Source organism: Simochromis diagramma, unplaced genomic scaffold (assembly GCF_900408965.1).
Source record: "Simochromis diagramma unplaced genomic scaffold, fSimDia1.1 OVJJ01000463.1, whole genome shotgun sequence".
NCBI lineage: Eukaryota > Metazoa > Chordata > Actinopteri > Cichliformes > Cichlidae > Simochromis > Simochromis diagramma.
Genome location: NW_024386941.1, coordinates 145,991 through 167,715, shown reverse-complemented (window position 1 = coordinate 167,715; position 21,725 = coordinate 145,991). Strand labels below are relative to the sequence as shown.

Below are 21,725 nucleotides of genomic sequence, written 5' to 3'. Positions count from 1 at the left end.
ATTGTAACCCTGACACTAAAACCACATTTTGAGTCTCAAAAATGCCTTCAAACCCATGGGGACCTGGATGTTGTTGTTCCACACAACTATAATAAACTTCCAATTTTTGGCATCAAAGACAATGACAGCTTTTTACTGTCACTGTTGTTGTCAGGCAACATTGTTTCATCTCATCCTACACACACACACACACACACACACACACACACACACACACACACACACATTGTTGCTTCTCACTCAGACAGTTTGTGGTTGAGAGGCTGTTTCCACGGCGCCACTGCAGTTTCCTCGGTGATGAGTCTCATGCACCTGACTCTCACCATCTCTCTCTCTCTCTCTCACACACTCACACACACACACACACACACACACACACACACACACACACACTGCTGTGTTGTGTGTTTGCCTCAGTTAAAATCATTACTTTTACTTTAGATTCACTCTCCAGTGTTTTTATGGCTTACAGACAATCAGCCTTTATTTAAACTGTGTCTCACTGATGTCCACGTCTCTGTTCCAGAGGCCTGTGGACAAAAAGAGATGAACAGATAACAAAAGCTGTTTTAATGTCTTTCAGCTTCGTCTTTAAACGTCTATTTGGCACCACAGATAAAAACAGGAGTGACTTTTTTCATCTTTCAGATTTACACTCGCTCAGTGATCGAGCCCCTCCCTCCTCCTCCCACGAAAGATGCTGCGACCTCACCCATCTCTCAACCGACCGCCGCGGCCGCCGCCGTCACCCCCGCCCAACCTGCAGAAGCAGCTCCCAGCAGCCCTCCCAGTGCTAGCCCCGCCCCTGGTCCTTCCTTGCCCCACCCACAGGACAAAGCCAGGAAGAAGAAGATGTCTGACGAGGAGATCCTGGAGAAGCTACGTAAGGCTCATTCAGACACTCGGAGCACGCTAACACGACAAATCTGACCCCGGTAACGGTTACTGTGCTGAGGTGGAGATTCAGCCCTGACTGACGGAGCTGTGCTGAGATTTGGGCAACAGCTGTAACTCCACACAGTAATGGCTGTGAGGGCTCATGGCTCACACCTGCTAGCCAAGTTATTTTTATTGATTATTTTTAGATTTGAATTTTCTGTTCAGTCTGGTTTCAGTTAGTTTCCAGAGTGAGATTTCATTTCAGTTTAGTTGAAAACTCTTTAGTTTTGATGAGTTTGAGAACAGAAAAGCTTTAAAAACACAGCCCACAGATAAACGTGGTGACAGCGAGTGAGCCTGCGAGCCTCTTCAGCTGCGTCCTGTTGTTTGGACTCGGCATAAGCTCCGTGTCGGCGTCACCCGCCTAGCTTTGAGGTGGCGTCAAAGATTTTGTATAAAAGAGCAGCATGCTGTTTCTGTAGCGCTTTAAAGTTGTGCCGGCAGCGCTGGATTGTTGTTTCTGGACTCAGTTTGTTGTCCCTTCGTGCTGTGAGTTAGACATAACTGTCGTTCCCTAAAAAGTTTGCTCAGACATTTATCTCCAGCACAAACTGAGGTTCAGCAATTTGTAGAAATTAATATAAAAAAGGTCATTTTCTTCATCCCGCCGTCGTACAGATGAAGAACAGAAGCTCGGACTCAAAGTGGCTGCAGAGCTTTGTCTGATCATGCTTAAAGGCATTAAGGCACTGCAGAATAATCACACGTGGTAAAATATCTGGATCGTAACTTTCAGGAATGTTGACCGGCTCAGCTGCCATTAACAGGCTTTGTCACCTTCATTAAAAGCCTCAAATATGTTTAATGTGTGTGCAGGTCGCTGACCTCTGACAGAGACAGATTACCACTCGGACAAAGGGGCAGATCCCCAGAGAGCTGGAGTCAGGCAGAGAGCCTTTTAGTGTTCTTTAATGTGTACATTAAAAAATGTTTCTACATTATGAAAATGTAGAAACATTTTTTAAATGGTTTGAATGCTTTAGAAATAAGCTGATTGAATGAAATCATAATGCCGTAGGCTGCAGGTCGACAGGGAGGAAGCATAAAGAGAGAAAAGCTGCCACAGTCCTGGATGCTAATGCTGCTAGCCAGAGGTCACAGGGCGATGAGCGATGGTGACGGAGCAGCAGTGCGAGGGAAGGTCACTGCACCCTCTGACATCTGCTGTGGAGGAAAAAGGTTCCTGGTTACGGATTCACATTCAGCATTTTCCAAACAAATACGGCTCAGAGTGTCTGATGCTTCCAGCCGAGGGGAGGGGTCCTTTTTAAACATGTTCAGAGTGAGCTCGCCTGAACAGCCTGAGGTGGACTTTAACAAGTTGATCAATGAAAGTCGGTGCTGTAGATCAGACGGCAGTTTTATTAAGACATAAATGTTTGTGCATACTTTACTGTATGTGTCAGATATGGAAGCTAACAGAGGAGCGGTGTGAATCTCAGCGTGAACTCTGCAGTTAGGAAGTGCAGGCTCAGTGTGCAGGTTTGAGTCTGAGGCCTGTGGTCCTGATAATCCATCCATATTCTGATGTACCTGCTGCAGAGCGCAGAGTCTCCGTCAGCTAATTTTAGCTTCTCTTAGTCGTGACAGGACATTTCATCGCTTTATCTGCACGCGCAGCTTCCCTCAGAGAGCAGGCTTTGAGTTTATTTTGGGCTCGTCTCTCCGCTGATTTCAGCAAACTGATTCTTATTTTCACGTTTAACATCATTTATGAGTGAGACATCAGCGTAGCAGCATAAAAACCTCCTTTCTTCCACGTGTGTCTGTGGGCAGCTTGTTTTCTGCTTCATTTGCTCAGACTTTCCATCGCCATGAAAGATTTTGCTTTTTGCTGTGCTTGAAGGTCTGCAGTCTGTGAAGCAAAGTGAAAGAACTTATGTAACGTTATCACTTCTTGCTAACTAAAATATCCGCCTGCGCTCGCTCGCTGTTCCTGTGAAAAACGTTATTATGGGAAGTACAAATCTTCATATTCTGGTTCCACCGCCCCCTGCGTGACCCCACAGAGCTGTGCGGATACTAACAATAAAAGATCCCGGTTTGTTTTTTCTAGGAAGTGATCCACAGATATGAACGGATATTTGAACTTTCCTGCAGACTCGCAGATATTCTCCGCTGACTCTGGCAGCTGACATGAGCCAGATGAGAGTAAGAGTCAAACACAGGAGATTTTATTCTATTTTTTACTTGATTTAAAGGTTTTTAGGCTACCTGGGAGGGGGCACGTCCCACATGTTTAACTCAAGGGTCTGTGAGGTTTTTCTATTAAAAAGGAAGGTTAATAATAACTCACTGGTTTTTATCTCCTGAAGCTACGAGGACTCAAATATCCCAAATAAATATTCATTAAAACACATTTCATCGCCCCCCCTGTAACGCCTGTAAGTCTGAACATAATAATAGCATTAATCTGAAAGAAATCAGGTGATTCTGAGTCAGGTGGGAGGCACTGATTGATTTTTTTTGACCTGTGACCCTGATCGTAGGCTGCATCTGTCAGATTAAAATCTGAAAGACTAAAATGATTCAGTGCACCGGTACAAAAGGAGAATTAATGGAGAAAATAAAAAGCTCTGCCTAAATAAACCAGCACATTAAAGCATCTCATCTCTGCTCAGAAGTGTAGGACTTTAAAGTAATTATGTAATAATTATTATTTAAAGTGAGCACAGTTTTAAAGCTTTCTTCGCTGCAGTGAAATGTTTGAATGTTTGAATGTTTGAGTAAGAGCCTGTATATATTTCCTGAACCATGCCACGCGCCTGTCCAGATGTGCTCAGGTCTCCCTCTGCTGGTAAGACCAGGATACTGCTCGTCTGTCTGCCTCTTCTGATCGACAGACCTGATATCCTCTGTCCCGCCCCCAGTTGTCCAATCCTCACGTCTGATTGGCTGTCCTATCTTTCCATCGTTTCCTAAAAGAGTGACTTAAAGTTTTGTCCTGTAATTCTGAACTGCAGGCAGAGCTTCTCTTTGTTTCTGTCTCTTCCATCCTGACTTTACAGTTCTGACCTTTCTCACGTCCTGTTTTATCTCTGACCCGCCCATCGCTCGTTACTGCTCTCCACCTCTCTTCTCTCTGCTCTTCCTCCCAGTCAGCATGCTGCATCGACCTCAGTGTGATGAACGTAGAGTAGAACTAGGATGGATAGAAAGACACGCGACTCTTCTATCCATCCAAATTCAGCGATTCTGTAAATCCGCATATAAAAATATTTCAGCTCTCAGTGAGGGCCTGATTTTTATTTTTATTTATTATCATTTTGTTTTCCTGCAGATCCTTAAAGCTGCTGTGATAAAAGTTTTTTCTCTTCTTTCTTTGTCCTTCCTCTAACTCAGGGACGATCGTCAGTGTGGGCGACCCCAAGAAGAAATATACACGATTTGAGAAGATCGGACAGGGGTGAGTCCAAAATCTGCCACCTGTGTTCGAAACATGAATCTTAGCATGTACACAGTAAATATTCATACAGTACAATCTGTACGTGATGGTGTTGAATGACTACAAACTGAACCTAAATGATGGATGATGGTTCCCCTGTGGTTTTGGACTCCATTGGTCTTAATATTGACGCTTTGTCGGCCGCCATGTTGGATTTCTGGAGCAGGAGGTGACCATTGCTGTGTCCCAATTCCTAGGCCGCATCCTTCGGAGGCCGCATTTGAAGGCCGATTACGTTACAGCCAAGCGATGAAGGCTGTCCCAATTTGAAGACTCCGACAAATGCGTCCTTCATTTCCCCAGATTTGAAGGACGGGTCGGGCGTATCCTTCGTGGTCCAACCTACCCAGAATTCATAGCCAATTCCAGCCAATTCCAGTTCCCAACAATGGCGACAGTTACTCAGTTTTAATATGACTCTTTCTGGGTCACAAAATAAACTCTTAAGATATTTTCAGGCGAGAATGTAGCTGTGTAAACTTCAAATATCATATAATTGCAAAAGCGCTCCGACGTTTTCGGAGACGTCTGTTGCCCATCAGCTCGATAGCTGACCGGGGTTCAAGGCTCACTAGAGCCGGCGAGAACACCGGACTCCCGGCTTCATCGTTTTCAGACCCCCGCGGTCCTTCGATACTCAGGTGAAACATGATATATAAGTCACTTAGATACACACAGCTGAATAAACGCTGCTTCTGTGCTTTAAGTCACCAAACTTCATCACATTGAGTCGCTGATGATGTGGAAACCAGGCCGGCTCCAAAACAAAAAGCAAAACAACCAAATGTTTCGCTTTAAAACGTAAAACGATAATTTGCTATTTTTCCATCGTTGTTTCTCCTGCTGCACTTCAGCTTCCTTTGGTGAAACATCTGTGTCTTCATTATTTTAAAATGTCACTAAAGCAGATTCAGAAGGTATAAGTGTAAACTAATATTAACTGCCGATGGACGTTTGTGATTTAAAGACTACATTTAACGGTCATAAAAGGCAGCAGAGGCTCAGCTGTAATGTTTGAAAGCTGCGGTTTTAACAAAGAAAAAAACTTTCCTGCCGTCATAAAGAAGATAAAAAAGAAGGATTTATGACCTTTATGAGCTCACAAAGTCCTGCTGTGTGATGTTTAACTGAGGATCTCTGCTGTCTGTTTCAGGGCGTCTGGGACGGTGTACACAGCTATCGACGTCGCCACAGGACAGGAGGTACTTATTTGTCCTCAGCATGATTTTCTTCTCCTCTTCACATTTCTCCGTTCTTTCAGATACAAAGGAAATACATTATTAAAATCCTGCAAGTAGCTGCTGAGACATTTGATGTGCACAGTAAAGGTGGGAAACACGACTCAGACGTCCCACCGAAACGTCCACGTTTGGACAAGAATTGAGATAAAAGATTTCACCTCCAACTATTCGTGGCTTTACCAACATTTTGTATGGAGTGTTTTCTCGCTCAGTCATAACGATATAGGGACTTACAGGATACACAGACATACATGCAGATGTTTAATGTGTAAATCAGCGCCACCTGAAGCAAACAGAAGGAAAACTAAACCACTGTGTGATGTTAATCTACACCAGGGGTGTCCAACATAAGGCCCGGGGGGCAGACAGCCCGCCAAAGACTCCAATCTGGCCCACTGAACGGAAAAAGTGGACATAAATTTTAACTTTAACCTGTAACTTTATACTTTTTACATTTTTATGACTTCCCCCCGGCCGTCCATACAACACCAAAGTAAATAAGTAATAAAAAAAAGATTCAATAATAACAAATCTGCACAGTGAGCTAATAAATGTATTTTTCTAATTGTACACAATTATTGCTCCCAGCCCGAAGCAGCATTTGTTCATCATGTAGAAAAACTGAGATGCAGTGTTGAAATTATACTCATTTTTTCATTTGAGAATATCTCAGGGATTAAATGTGTAGTTAAACTTCTGTACACTGACCGAAAGACGACTTTCTCTGGTCCGGCCCACTAAGATCAAAGCGAGCTGTACGTGGCTCACGGTGTAGAATGAGTTTGACCTCCCTGATCGACACACTTTGGCTTCTTTATGTTGAACAAGCAGTAAAACTGCTCTTTCTATTGTTTCATCTCTCTTAAAAACAGCCTTCCACAGTAGATCTGACAGCACTGGTGCTTGTATCTGAGGACTGGACTCCTCAAAGAGAGAAGCGAGGACGTCTCAGTCAGACTGGACACCAGCTGGTCTTTAACCTGCCAGCTCTCAAGTCTGTGTGATGTCCTGTTGTCCCAGAATACAAGTAGTCCTTTTGCTGAGGCTTAAACGCCCTGAAGTCTGAAAGGCCAGTTTAAAGGAAAACCTTGATTCGTTCCCCAGACGGAGTCTCAGACTAAACTAAACTAACAGCATGACGTTAAAAACTCAGCAGGAAGTTTGAAGAACGTGTCGATTCGTGCAGACTTTAATCAGATGAGATGAAGTGAAGAAGAGGAAGAGAGAAGTGATCATATGGAGTTTGCACTGGGATGATATAAACACCCGTTAGTGGATTTAGTCTGGCTTCATTTACCGAGACTTCCAGGTTGATTTTAACCCTCAGCTCGCTCGTCTGTCGGAATAATCCTCCTCAGCTTCGCTCTCTGAGGATCAGTCTGTGTGCTCGCGTTTAAATGTCTGCCACGAGCCTTTCACTACCTTCAGATTTAAATACTTCCCCGCCTCGCGGCCTTTTCTCTGTCTGTCTGTCATCCTCTTGCATTATACCTCATACACAGACTTCTCCTTATAATAATTCTTCCCTCTCTCTATTATTTTTCTCCCTAAAGGTTGCCATCAAACAGATGAACCTGCAGCAGCAGCCGAAAAAGGAGCTGATCATCAACGAGATTCTGGTGATGAGGGAAAACAAGAACCCAAACATAGTCAACTACCTGGACAGGTGAGGCACGCCATCACGCGTCACCACGCTGAGGGAAAACGTCACGGTTTAAAATTCCAGTTTTAATCTTTTACATTGTTTCACATTTTCACAACACCTGATTTGGTGTCAGTGTTAACCTCATCATTGCACTTAAGTAATTAAAAAAAATTTAAATAGAAAAAAAGAAAACACAAAACTATTATAATAGACGTGCAACTACTCCACAATAAAATGCATCTGTCAAGGGAACTTCCTGGACACCTCCAGGAGGTGTTTCCTCAGGGACAGAGCAGCTAAAGGATGAGATGTTTGCATGTCAGCACATATTTAACATGTTTAAATGTTATTGGGTGGGTGTTGTCCTGTACGAGCGTAGCCTCACAGGCTGGTAAGCATGGAGCGTTTCAGGCTCTTCCTGTTTCCTGTTCAGAAAGATTAAAGCTGACAGATGAGACTTTCTAGAAGCTGCAGCTGAGCTGGTGATTATTTTGTTGGGTTTTTATTTCCTGTCTTCTCTTAATGGAGTCCAGCGACCAATCAAGTGTTTTTTTACTAAAAACAAAAAACATGCATGCTTTAATTTCTGTTTTTTTAAAGGAAATGATGTGTTTAGCTTTTCTTGTTTTGTAAAAAGAGCCGGTGTGACTGGACCTCTGTTGTCGATGTCTGCTGGGTAACTGCTGCATCAGTCACTGCAGCACATTATCTCTCTCTGTCTCACCAATGCAAACTCTGTGTAGATTTCAACAGGGGCAACGTAAACCCCCCTCATCCTCGCATGAACTACACAGATTCATCACTAACACTTTGAGTTTTCGTCTCTCTTTCATTTTTACTGCTGTTCTTCTCCTGGATTAAAAAGTTGCTTTTTAATCATTTTTTCTTCTCTTGATAAAAGAAGGCGTTTCAGAGCCATTTTGAATGATTTACTCCGTTGTGGGCAGGGGAGGTTCCCACCGTTGAGTGCCACCCAAAAACCTGATTGTTCCTCACATGTTGATTCCTTACCTACATACTGTGTGCAAACAAATATTAACATGCGAGTTTCCTAAACGTTCCCTTTAAACGCGGAGAACAAATCAGAGGCTCCAGATGTTTCTGGACAAATGATACACAGCAGGCGTCACCACGGAAACTCCAGCTCAGCTGACAAATGTTCAGACTGAAAAGACTTGAGAGGTTACCCGGTTCGGGGCTGCTGTTGCCATGGTAACCCACTGGACATGTGTCTGTGAGCGTGGTGTCTGGTTACCGTAGTTACCTGTCTGCCTCAAGAGACAGTAAAAAAAATGTGCGAGACTGGTGATAATGCTGCCATCCCCATGGAAACAACATTCTCTGTGACACTGATTTACTGTGTGTGTGTGTGTGTGTGTGTGTGTGTGTGTGTGTGTGTGTGGGGGGGAGGATCTGTGCTGACTTAAAAAAACATCCATAAACCCACTGATTGCTGCATTGTTTGGGTTCATTTCTCTTAACTTTTTTAGACAGCTATCATAGAGCACTGTTGTTTTCAGTGACGAGGGAGGCGGAGAGCCCCAGGTTGGGTATTAAAGGCAGGACAGTTACATTTTACAGGGAGCCGAGCGGTTTGCGCTGTTTGAGGATTTTAGTCACGCTTCCACACAGACAGCGGACCATAAGGGAAACTGCCGAGAGCACAAAAGTATTTGTGCGTCGTTTCTCAGCAGTGCACACACAGAACAACATAAATCAACCGATTTACCTTTAGCTGCGTCTCAGTGATCAGATGTGTGACGCGTTTCCTCAAAAACAAACACAGTTTAAACCTGCTGACACTGTTTGGTGCTGCTTATCAGTCCTGCTTGTTTTTGGCCTGCTGTCATTGATACAACAGTTAGAGCATTGTTACTGAACCATGCAGAGAACTTTTCACTCTCATCGATACATTGTTTGCCGTAATTTGGTAAATCTGATGCTAAAACTTGTTTTAAAGTTATCGTGTTACCAAATGAATTAAATATTAATAATTATTCCTAAAACTTTAAGTTTAATGTATCAAAGAAACTGCTGTGTTTGTGGTTACCGCCTTCCCAGATCTAAATGTCTTTGACTTTGTGCTATTAAAAATGAAAGCTGAGGACTCGACCTCAACGTTTTATAGATTAATCGATTGAAAATGATTAATTTGCATCTATGCCAACAAAACTTCAACAGTGAAAAGGTTTAAGGCCAAAGTTCCAAATTACTCAAGTCAAAACAGTTTACAGATTTTCTGACATTTGCATCTTTTTCTTAGCAGAACAGCAAAAAAACAAAAAATGTTTCTTGTGTTTAACTTTTTTCATGGTTGCAGAAAAAGACGTCACAAGTTCTGAAGCTCAGTTTCCAATAAAATGTCTTAATTTCAATAGTTACCTGGTGGGTGATGAGCTCTGGGTGGTGATGGAGTACCTGGCCGGAGGCTCGCTGACTGATGTCGTAACAGAAACGTGCATGGATGAAGCCCAGATTGCTGCTGTGTGCAGAGAGGTAAAAACAGCTCTCACTCTGAGATCACCGTGCTGTCTCTCGCGAGCTCCTAGTGACAGAAAAGCAACACATCTCTACTTCTGGGGGAAAAAAATATTTTCTTTTGTTTGTTTTTCCCACAATATTTAACGTGAGCTCAAATTTAACCTCGAGCAAAATTCCTGAAGTGACTCTGTTCTGCTTTTCCTCATTTTATATCAGCCCGGTCTCAAAGATAAATATTATCTACTCATCCAATTGTAATTTGTTTGTGTTCATCACTAATGAATTTGCACTGGAATTATCTTTCAACAAAATAATCAAATTATTAACTTTTCCAGTTTAACCCATCTTTTTCTATACCCAACCCAGCTGCGTTTAACTTTGAAACCTAACCAAGTTATTACTTATGAAAATGAGCATCCCAATGAAAATAATACAAATCAAGTGTAAAAAATCTAAATTGGACAACAAAATGATTTCAAACCCTCCAACCTCCCTCCTAACCTCAAATGTGGACCTGTTCAACCTTTAAAAGTAAAAAATAACAACTTTGTTTACATGTGCATGAATCGTTGTGAGAGGGGGCAGACAAATGATCATGTGACTGTTTCACAAACTGCCCTGAGATCCACGTTTCCTGTTCCTGTGATGGTGTTAAACACGGCGTAGTTCAAAAACAAAGTCTATGTTCAGGCTCCAGATAAACACTCAATTTTAGACAGTTTTCTTTATTGTTGGCTCTGTATGATGTCATGAAAGTGGATAATCTCAATATGATATTCTCGGACTTCACTGCCTGTGAAGCCCCGCCCCCTGGTTTTTCAGTTTGTGAGGAGCAGCCAGTCAGAAGAGGGGGAGGAGCTAAAACAGTTTGCTTCAGTTTGAGGTTGACGACAAGGTTCGAGGTCATGCAATAAAAATATGAAGCTGGATATTTGCTCTTTCCCGTGAATCTCAGATTATCTTCAGTTACAGTGTCAGTTTCTCCATTTTATTCTGACGTGTTTCTTTTAATATATATATTTTACCTGCTAAATTTATAGTTTTGTGTTTTTTCAGTGTCTCCAGGCGTTGGAGTTCCTGCACTCAAACCAGGTCATCCATCGAGACATCAAGAGCGACAACATCCTGCTGGGCATGGACGGCTCCGTCAAGCTCAGTCAGTCCACAAAATCTTACAGTCAACTCTTAACTCGCTGTTTTTACTTTGCAGTTGTTAAGGGTACTGTTTTTAAATTACCCACTGCCAATTTTAAATGAACGTTTCACCACCAGGGGGCAGGTGTGGTGGGATGTTACTGGATGTGTGCTGCTTTTAGCCCGACCTTAAAACCTACATTTCCTCTAGAGGCGTTTTCTTTTCCCATCATCATCATCATCATCATCATCTACCAAACACTGCTTTCCATTAATGTTTTCTCAGTTTTTCCATCGACTGACTCTGTCTGCTCTCCTGCTCTCAGCTGACTTCGGATTCTGCGCTCAGATCACTCCTGAGCAGAGTAAGCGCAGCACCATGGTCGGCACGCCGTACTGGATGGCTCCAGAGGTCGTGACCCGTAAAGCTTACGGTCCCAAAGTGGACATCTGGTCTCTGGGCATCATGGCGATAGAGATGGTGGAGGGAGAGCCGCCGTACCTGAACGAGAATCCGCTCAGGGTGAGTTCTGAGGGGGAGGCTCTTTGAAAAAGGTTTGAAAAGGGGAACGAAGGCCAAGATCACTTCAGCAACTCAAAATTAGCACAACAGCTGCAGCTGTGTGTTACGGCGCACTGCTTAGTCAGAGCAGCCGCGTTCCCTACTTCACAACTGGAGGGAAATCCCTCCACTCCATGCATGACTTAAGTCCAGACGCAGATATGGATCCAGGTTAGTTTGTGATATTTTCTCGAGAACACTGAGATGATATTAATTTAATAGTTTTTTTTTTTTGGTAGACAAAACTTTAGATGCCCAGTTTGCCCAGCTGTAACCACCCCAGGCTCTCTCCAGTATCTTATCAGATCCTGGAGAAGAGAGAAGAAGACACACATCCTCAGATTTATGAGAGAAAAGACTTTTGGGATCACGACTCTCTGTTTTTCAGACACATTGTATCAAAGTCTATGATTTATCTTTAAAAAGCCTCCTTACACATACAGCTGTTGGAAAATGAGGCAGATTTATCTTTCTGTGTACTCAGGTCAGCACAGTGCACGTGATCATACAGTACTCTGCAAAATGTTTAGGCGGGTGAGGAAAACTTGTGTAAACAAAGAATGCTTTAAAAAAAAAAAAATCATTTATTTTCATCATTCAACAAAATGTTGACAGTCAGTTTTTGAAGGAACTCGGCTGGTAGGTTGTTCCAAACATCTTGGACAACTAACCACAGATCATCTGTGGACGCAGGCTTCCTCACATCCTTCTGTCTCTTCACGTAATCACAGACACACTCGATGATGTGCTGTGGGCTCTGTGGGGGCCGTACCATCACTTCCACTACTTCTTGTTCTTCTTTACCCTGAAGATAGTTCTTAATGACTTGGGCTGTGTGTTTGGGGTTGTTGTCCTGCTGCAGAATATATTTGTGGCCAATAAACAATCATTTATATTTCTGAGAGCGTTCTTTGTTTACAGCATTTTTCCACACCTGCCTGAAACTTTTGCACAGTCCTGTATTTCTTCTGTATTTCTTAAGACACCACTGGATGGCACCAATCCTTCATTCTGTGACTCTGAGTTTGCCTCGTGGGGATGAAGACAGACATGTTGCTTGTGTGTGTTTCACGTGTTAGGCGCTGTATCTCATAGCAACCAACGGGACGCCGGAGCTGCAGAACCCGGAGAAGCTGTCGACGATATTCAGAGACTTCCTGAACCGATGTCTGGAAATGGACGTGGAGAAGAGAGGCTCGGCTAAAGAGCTGCTGCAGGTGCGCGCGTGTGTGTGTGTGTGTGTGTGTGTGTGTACATGTTTATACGTCTTTCTGAGGCCAGAAAATTGGCATGCTACCATACTTGTGAGAACCAACAGTCACTTGTGAGGACACACTCACCGGTCAGGGTTGGGATTAGGCATTCATTTTTGATGGTTAGAGTAAGCGGCTGGGAGAGCATTATGTCAATGAGATGTCCTCACTAAGATATGAAAACAAGTGTATTTGTTTATGTAAACATAACAAACAACAAAATCCAGGATGTTAAATGTCAAACATAAATCCAGATTCATTATCGCTCTGAATTAGTGTTGGAACGTTTTCTTTTTAGTTCCTCGATCGTTTGTGTTTATTGACAGAAAAAAGCTTTTAATGAAACTCTTTGGTTTCAGTTTCTCTGGGAGGAAAATGTACAGTTAGAGCTTAAATACAAATAAAAAAAGAATAAATAGACAGTAAATGTAAGATTTAACATAATTTGCTATTAAATAAAAAAAAAAGTTCATAAATGATTTATTGAGTTGGTTTTGTGATGTTAAAGTGTGGATCTGTGCATCATTAATCTGACAGGCCGAGGAAGGAAACACTCTGATGTCTGGTTTGTGTCACTGTTCAGTGAACAGACAGCAGCGACGCTCACTCGATCTCGACATCCTTTAACCCCGAAACCTCCAAGATTGTTTCAAACATTTACCTGATAAAACATCCACAGATTTATCGAATAACAGCGACAAAGCTGAAAGGTCAACATGAGCCTTGTGTGGATCCTGGACTCTGCCAGGTTAGACTAACACAATATTTCATTATTAAAACTTCCTGAAAACAAAAAGAGCTGCACAAAGCTGACAGGATAGGTTAGAGGAGGAGTCGCAGAAAAGCACAAAGAAAGCTGAAAGCGGGGGGATTCAGGGCCAGGCGGGCAGGAGCAGACAGGATCGACCCTTTGATTAACCATCCCAGCCCTCAGCGACTGACTACAGTTTGTTTCATGGAGATTAGACAGAGGACATATAACCTGTAACTTTAACACCAAACAGTCATAAACATTTAATATGCAACGCCGTGAAGGGCGAAGCATTAAAACACACCGACTGAGGAATGAGAAACATTGGAAAACACAATAAATGTAACGATGAGACACGCGAGGAACTAGAACCAAAACTACCTGAAAGACAGAAAGAACACGTTAAACAGGAAATGAAACGACATCCATAAAACAGTGAGTCAGTCACACGGAGGACATCGAACTGCACTGCTGAGATTTGATGCAACAGAAATGACGCACAAAAACAAATCAGCTTTATTGGAAATTAGTAGCAACGAATGTGCCGCGATTGGCCACCTTTAAAACATCGTATCAGACCTCAGCAGAGGAGCTGCTCTGGTCTGAGTGAGACTACAGACAGTCAGTAAAGGGTCAGGGACTTATATCAACTCTAAATGAGCCCTGAGGAGTTTTTACTGCGAGCATCATTCACACACCTACCTAAGCACTCTGACTAACATGCACACACACTCACTCCGGGGTTCAGTATCTCACCCAAGGACTCACACAGGAGGATCCAGACTCAAACCACCGACCTTCCCATTGGTCGACGAGCCAATCTGCAGTATTTCCACTGCAGCGGAAAATAGAAATATCTCAGTAAAGTACAGGTTCCACTATTTAAATTCATACTTATTTTATTTCTTTTGGAGTTATTTTAAATGATATTGAGATGTTGACTTTGTCACAATTCTCACTTTTTTAATTGATCTATTTATGACAATATTTTCCTTTTGTGTCACAGGTTATATCTACTTGTTTTTAGCTGCTGTAGACAAAGAGTTTGGCTCAGACAAAGTTAACTTGCATATTGTGTCTGGGTGCGTGCATTTGTTCATACGTGTACTGATGTAGAGACGTAAAACCTTATTGTCATAATATAGTTATGATACTGATATTATTAAACCTGACATACAGATCCTCAGCAGCAGCTCAAACGGAAAAGAACAAAGAAACAAAATCAGATAATCAGATAAGAAGAACGAGCAGCCTCCAGAGAATGAACAGAAATTTGACTCTTTAATCTATAAAGTAACATTTATTATTATTATTATTTTCCCAGTTTGTGTATGTAAAGTTAATAGAAAGTTGAGGGTTTCCTTTTGAATATCAGAGTAATATTCAGATCTGCAGTTTTGTATTTGACTGGCATTGCTTTCCTCCTTCAGGCGTCGCTTATCTCGAAGTTAGATATCTGACAGATTCATCTGTAATTTGGCATAAAACATCCATTTAGACTTGACGCCGAGCACTTCACCTCCTTCAGAGGAGGCCCGAGCCTCACAGACAGACAGTTTGAGTGGGTGTGGAGACGAGGTGGAGGTGTGAGTGAGGAGCAACGTGAGTTGTGTAACTGCGATGAGTCAGATCTCGCAGGTCTTTGTAGTGTTTCAGGAGGAGCTCTGTGGAAGATGTAATTCAATTTAATGGATCCTCTGAGTGTGTGTGTGTGTGTGCAGTTACAGGTCTCGTTGTGTGAAATAAAAGTTAAAAGGTTGTTTCAGGTGTGTGCGAGCGTGCATTCATATGTTTGTGGGGACCAGAAATTGGAAATTCACCAAACTTTTGGGGACTAAAAGCCTGGTCCTCACAAGTTTGAAGACATTTGAGTGAGAGAGAGACAATTAAATAAGAGGACTTCCACAGTTACTCAGGTTTGTTCATAATAAAAAGATTCAGTTCAGTTTTATTTATATACCATCAAGTCACAACAACAGTTGCCTCGAGGTGCTTTAGACTGTAAAGTAAAGACAGATGATGACAGGGACGGTGCTGTATTTGCATTAAAGGCATTAAACGGATTTAAAGGGACTCACTGTAGATGAAAATAGTTTGCATGCAAAAGAAACAGCTGCTGTGACTTTATGTCCGAAGCACCCGTGTCTGTATTTATACTGGACTTCATGTGCCAGTAATCTACTAGTACTGGTCTATATGGTAAGTTTGCCATTTTTGATGGTGTCAAACTTTCCCATAATGTCTCAAGATGCTCATTAGCCAAACAGCCTGTATAATTTTAGTATTTCTATTTAACAGTTTAAGAAAATGCACCATGTTTAAAATGTACGTCAGTATTAATGAATTTCCTCTGCCTGGATCTGTGATGCAGTTTGACAGCAGTGACGTCAGTGACAGTCGGCACTGTGAGGAGAATGACTTTCAAAGTGTCCTGCAGGTTTCTGATAGCACTGAATGAAGTAAAGAATAACTAAAAACAGATTTCGAGCAGGTTACTCAACATATATAATCCCTGTTTTAGGGTTAAGTACATATGTCAATACTTACAGAACAATCAAATGGAATAAAGGGATAAAGTTGAACCAAAGAATCTGTTTTCTCTCATTGATGCTAAATGAAAGACAAAAACTCCTGAGGGCTCCTCCAGGTTTCTGATTGGTCTTTAGGCAGTGATTTTGCACCCGTTGATCTCAAACACCACCTGCTCCAGAGCAGTTACAGCTGCAGCATAACTCTGCGTGGTGACGTGATCCACCTGTCCTGCTGCACGCCCAGGGTCACACCTGAACTTGTCTCGCTAAGCCTGCAGATCCTGCTCAGCGCTGCAGGCCTGTGGTGAATGTTCTGTGCAGTGAACTGAAGTCTTTCTCTGTTTCTCTCTCCCCCTCCCTCTGTCCCCTCCTCCTCCCCGCCCCTCACTTCCTCCCTCAGCATCAGTTTCTGAAGATGGCGAAGCCGCTCTCCAGTCTGACTCCTCTCATTCTGGCGGCGAAGGAGGCGGCCAAGAACAACCGTTAGCTCTCCTTTGGCTCCTCCCTTTTGTCTCTGTGTGTCTGTCGTCCCTCCTGTGAAGGCGGCGATGGCTGCTGGCTGGGTTTGTCCAACCGTTTGAACGCCTTCACTCTTTCTCTCCTTCCTTGTTTTTCTGTTTTTACCTCCTCCTTCACCCCGTCACCTTTGACCCCAAGCTTGACCTCCCTTATCCCCCACCCCCAACTCCACGCTCACAGGGATGGCAAAAGGTAACATCTCCTTCTTCGACACTCCACTGGACTCAGACAGGAAGGTGGGGCCTAACTGTAATGAAGTGATGTCACTTCTGGCATCATCACCCTCTCAGCCGGCATGAACAACCACAGCATGGGAGCGAGAGCCCAAAGACTGTTTTTGTTTTTTAATGATGTTTGTTTCTAACTGTAAACACCCCGGACCACAAACAGCCAACCAGCGCCCACTGAGTGTGTCTGTGTGTTTTAACTTCCTGTGATGCATCGGCGGATACGGCCGTACCCGTTTCATCATCTTCTAAAAGTGCATTTGTTGATTTTCATTTTATTGTTATTTTTTTTAGCGCGTGATTGTGAGTGTCACAGCGGGGGATGTTGGGTTATTACTTCTGTTGATTGTAGCGTTAAATTCTGTAGTTTCTGACACGGAGCAGACGATTTGTGGTACGTTGTCGTGTCTGCAGTGTGAGCTGTGAGTTAGAGGAGATTATTAATTATCAGGAGGAAACACTGGTGGACCCAGAGCCGTCGATGGACCCGGTTTGGACACGTTTTTCTCTGGAAGCTTTCATTTTACGCTGAGAGGAAATCATTCACAGCTGTAGGGTTCAAAATCAGGAGAAGGTGCAGAATATGAAGTACAATCAAAAACTTCAAGGAGAAAGAAATGTAGAAATCAAAAACCTTCTCCTTCTCAATGTCATCTGGTGCACATCTGGACAGCTGTTAGCACTGCTGCTATCCCGTTATGTCCCCTTACAGCTGTGAGGCATTACAGGTGCTGGATCTCCTCCAGTACACCAACATCTGCAGTCCTGTTAGCCTCACATGAAGGTTTTATCATCTCAAGATGTGAACCCTGGCTTTAAATATTCATATAGATATGATTGCACGACTGTAAAGGTCAGTCGACCTCTCAGTGTCTGAACCCAAACTTGAGGGTCCCACATGTAAGTGAGGCCTCGGTCACACAGGCCTAGAGACTGACTGGCGACCAACAGTCGCTAGGGAAACATTAGCATTGAGCAACCGACGAGTGCTTGCAGTGATCATTAGATAAAATTCATCACAAGCAGCTACACGAGCTGCACTGAAAGCCTTCATGCGACTGCACTGGTCCATGATTCGTATGGAAGCTGCAGACTTATCAGCAAACACTCACTGTCTCGCTAAAGCTGCATACTCGCTGGAAGCGAACCTACGAGTCTCCGGGTGTCTCAGTAACCCTCTAACATATTCACTACCAGGCCAAATGCCGATCGCAGGTATTCTTTGGTCTCAAGTTTATATTTGGGTCCCGCCCTCTTCCCATTGGTTGAAGTCCTGAAATGTTATCCACCGCTTACGTCATGTCGCTGCAAATCGCTGCAAATTGCTTCCAGTGTGCAGGTAGCATTAGGGGTAGTGAAGCTGTGAAGAACGATGGTTTTGTGTCACTCAGGGCCCTAGCAGACCTGCAGAAAATAAAACTCCTTTATGGTTTATAGAGCAATAAGACGGATTTAGAAGTCACATGAATCGACAGCAAAAAAGAGAAAAGGAAGCTCCTGCAACAGCTGCTCATAAGAATCCACATTTCTTATTGACACTGCTCAGGAAACAACGAGCTGCAGACGCTGGCTGAGATCAGGGGTGAGGATTGGTCGGTAGATGACCGTTTTGCACATGCTGATCTCTGAGCTCTGCGTAGGTTTCTGTGAGCTTCCTAACTGATCACTCAGAGTTAAACCTGAAGTTATCTTGTCAGCTCTAATCCTGCTTCGACCTCTGTGCTGTTGACATCCTGTACGAGAGGAAAATCAAACTCTGTGTTTATCCATCACCAAACATGAGCAGTGGCTCCATCTGCGGCTCTGGGGCTTCGGTCCGCGGGCTCGACGCTCAGGCTGAGGGAGAGAATGTGCATGTGAACAAACTTTTTTTTTTTTTTATACGGTACGTTAAAGATAGAGAGAAACAAAATAATGAGTTGTGGCGATGCTGAAACGTGCAGTCACGAAGGACGCCTGTGTACGATACGGGAGATCATATCTTAATCCTATTTTTTAGAAGCGAGATGGTACGACGCCGTTTTCGTCCTGCCTGGACGACTGCGCGATACGAGGTGTATATTTTACAAGATGACAAAAAAATGACAGCAACAATCTGTTTTTGCCTTTGTTTACAAACTCACTGTTTTTATTTGATTGTTTTTAGCTGATCGACCATAGAAAATTAGTTGTTTTTGATTCAGATGTCAATATTTGAGTAAGTGTTTTGGAACAAAAATTTTTTCTTGTTAGCAAAAAAAAATTAAAAACAAAGGAGAAACTCCTGTTTCAGGTTCAGATCCTGCAAGAGCCAAAGCATCCATCAGCAGCCACGACTGTTTGCTCACACAATGAACACTTGCAATGTAAATACTCAGCAGACGTTTCCAAAACATTTATTCAAAACAGTCTCTATGATTTCATTGTTTTTATGTACTGTTAATGTACCTCTGGCCTTAAACTGTTTCAAAGATGCAGGACTGCTTTTCTATCAGAGTGACGGCAACGATCCACGGCAACATTTGAGGGATGCAGCTTGCTGTAATCTGCTGATTCTTCTCTTTGTTTTTCAGTTAATCCGTAAATTTCTCAAATATAGAAAAAAGTGAAAGCATGTTTTTCACACTTACCCATTTTGACATCTGTAGAAGTTTGCTATGTAACAAAAAAAGTCCAAAAGCAGCAGCGATTGATTTTCTCTAAAAAAGGTGACGATACAGTCGTCACGGAGGATATGTTTCCTAACCTGTACGCTCAGAAATTGTGATTTTTGACTTCAATCTTTTTTTAACTAAACTTTAGTGATCAGAGGACAAGAAAACATCCTTACTAACTAGCACATATCAAAAAATATTGACATTTCCTGTCTCCAAAATATGTAACGCTGAACCTGTGATGGGTTGAATCTCTCACACGGTTAATCGATTACCAAAATAGTTGCAGGTTATTTTCTGATAGTTGCAGCATTGGCAGATGTATTAACATAGCATTCAGGGTTTTTCCTGGCTTAAAGTGAGCCTTTGTGGGACGATTAAGCACGTAAACATGACTGATCTGTAAATCGTGACGGCAAAGAATCCCGTCTCCTGTTCTTTTTGGCCATGTGATGAACAAAAGTGTTTTTTAAGCTTGAAAACATGAAACCCTTTCACAAAGAATCACAGTCCTAGTGGAAGACCAACCCTTTAACGTGGATGATAAACTCATGTTAATGATCTTTTTGAGGGCACAGATTTGGACAGTGGCTGCTGAAGTGTCATTAAGCAAGGCACCGAAGTAAACATCCAAAGCCTGTGTGAAGTGTGTTAACCACCACCGTGTATCTTTGTGTCCTGGTCTGAACCCCACCGCTGAGCTGAGCTGTTCTGTGGTTACTCTGAAGCAAAAGTGTGTTTTAAAGTGGACATATATATATATATATATATATGCTCACTTCAACTGCTGCAGCTTGATTCACAGTTCAGAATAATCCTTTTTTTTATCTCATACTGGGCCTCGGTGCAGCCCCTCACCCCTCGCTTTAAAGGTTCGTTTTGTAAAACTTTGTGACTGGCAAGTTGAAAGCCTGTCAAAATGAACAAACTGTCAATAACATTTAGGGTGTGATGTCATGGACAGGTGTGTATTGTGCTGCAGTGATATCAATTTAAGGTTAAATAGGGCCGTGCTGCAGGCTTATGCAATACCACTTTGAACCACAAGATGGTGCAGCATGAAACATTTAAATCTAATTCAAGCTGCTTTTAGCTCAGCATTTGTTCAAAATTCATGTTATTGTCATATTTACGTGTACCAACTAAAAGAGAATATAGGTATAGAGACATTAGATTAGTTAAAAGTCGGCTGTTGGGGATTCACACCCATACTAAAACGAGTTTGGAAAATGCTGCCACCTTGTGGTGAAAGTTTTCGGTAATTTTTTTTTAGGGTTTTTACAAAAGTACCTTTAAAGGTCACCCTCCCTTTGAGCTAACTTTCCTCTGCCTCTCACAGAAGGAAAAAACGTCTTTTGTGTCTGAGACAACCATATTAGGAACATCCACTCTCTATGATGTCATCCAGAGCCAAGAGTAAAAAAAGAAATACTGTCTGAAACTGAGCGTTTAAAACAGTCCTGAGCTTTAAACTGAAATAAAACAGTACAGGAAATAACAGAATGAAAATCAATAAATAAAAGGAACAAAAGCTTATTCTGAAGCTGCTACCTAAATGAATCGGAGGAGAGATTTAGTTAGAGCTAAAAACTGTGTACAGAGTAAGTAAAATGAGGATATGCATAATAGGTCCACTTTAACTCCAATAAAACAGAAAATGTTAAACGTCTCTACCTGTGCTGTCTGCGGGTGTACAAACACAGAATATGTGCTTGAAGTGATCCTTTAAATCTCAGTAAAATGTTTCATTACCTTTTTTAAATGTTTTTCTGGTTGGTGGTCCTCATCTGTGAGGTCATTACTTTGACGTACTTTGGTAAAATTCTTCATTTTACTGTAGGAGGTGACTCTGTCCTCGCAGCAGTTCAGAGGGGCGGGTTCAGACTTGGTACAGTCCAAATGAAGGTCAAATGAAGTCTTTGCTCCCCGCTGTATCAGAGCCATAATTTATCTGTTTCTCAGTCATTTTGGATTTTTTTTGAAACAACTCTAAAAAAATAAAAAATAATAAAAACTACAAAAACTGAAAACCTGGTCTGTTTTTTTTTTTAAGCTGCTGCATGTACTGACCTGTTGTTTACACAATGTTGAGGCACAACCAGAGACTGTAGGGGGCGCTAGAACAGAAACGTATATTTTGTATTTGTAGAGCTGTATTTATTGGCAGAATAATAATAACAGCTCTATTTTTAAGTATTTAAAGGTTTCAATTGTAGCATTGTAAGGTGAGACTCCACACCACTGCATTTTGATCTCAGCTATAATGTGAGGTCACAAGGTCACTGACAGACTGCTGATTATCAGGAAAACTGAGATTCCATGCTAAAACAAAACTCAGCCCTCGTCAGAGATGTGATTCTGGTG

The 21,725-nt window shown here is 42.4% G+C and overlaps 1 protein-coding gene across 8 annotated transcripts in view; it reads left to right on the top strand.

Moving 5' to 3' along the window:
- The window catches only part of pak1 (p21 protein (Cdc42/Rac)-activated kinase 1), a 79,902-nt gene extending 58,543 nt beyond the window's left edge, over positions 1-21,359 (top strand). For 6 of the 8 annotated variants that reach the window (XM_040037530.1, XM_040037532.1, XM_040037529.1 and 3 more), the window contains 8 exons: positions 649-883; positions 4,282-4,345; positions 5,538-5,586; positions 7,179-7,291; positions 9,649-9,766; positions 10,808-10,907; positions 11,212-11,408; positions 12,527-16,370. In XM_040037530.1, the coding sequence (XP_039893464.1) occupies positions 649-883; positions 4,282-4,345; positions 5,538-5,586; positions 7,179-7,291; positions 9,649-9,766; positions 10,808-10,907; positions 11,212-11,408; positions 12,527-12,775 (1,125 nt within the window). In that variant the 3' untranslated portion in view covers positions 12,776-16,370. The other 2 variants (XM_040037537.1, XM_040037535.1) reach the window with 1 other exon arrangement.
- The last annotated feature ends 366 nt before the right edge of the window (positions 21,360-21,725 follow it).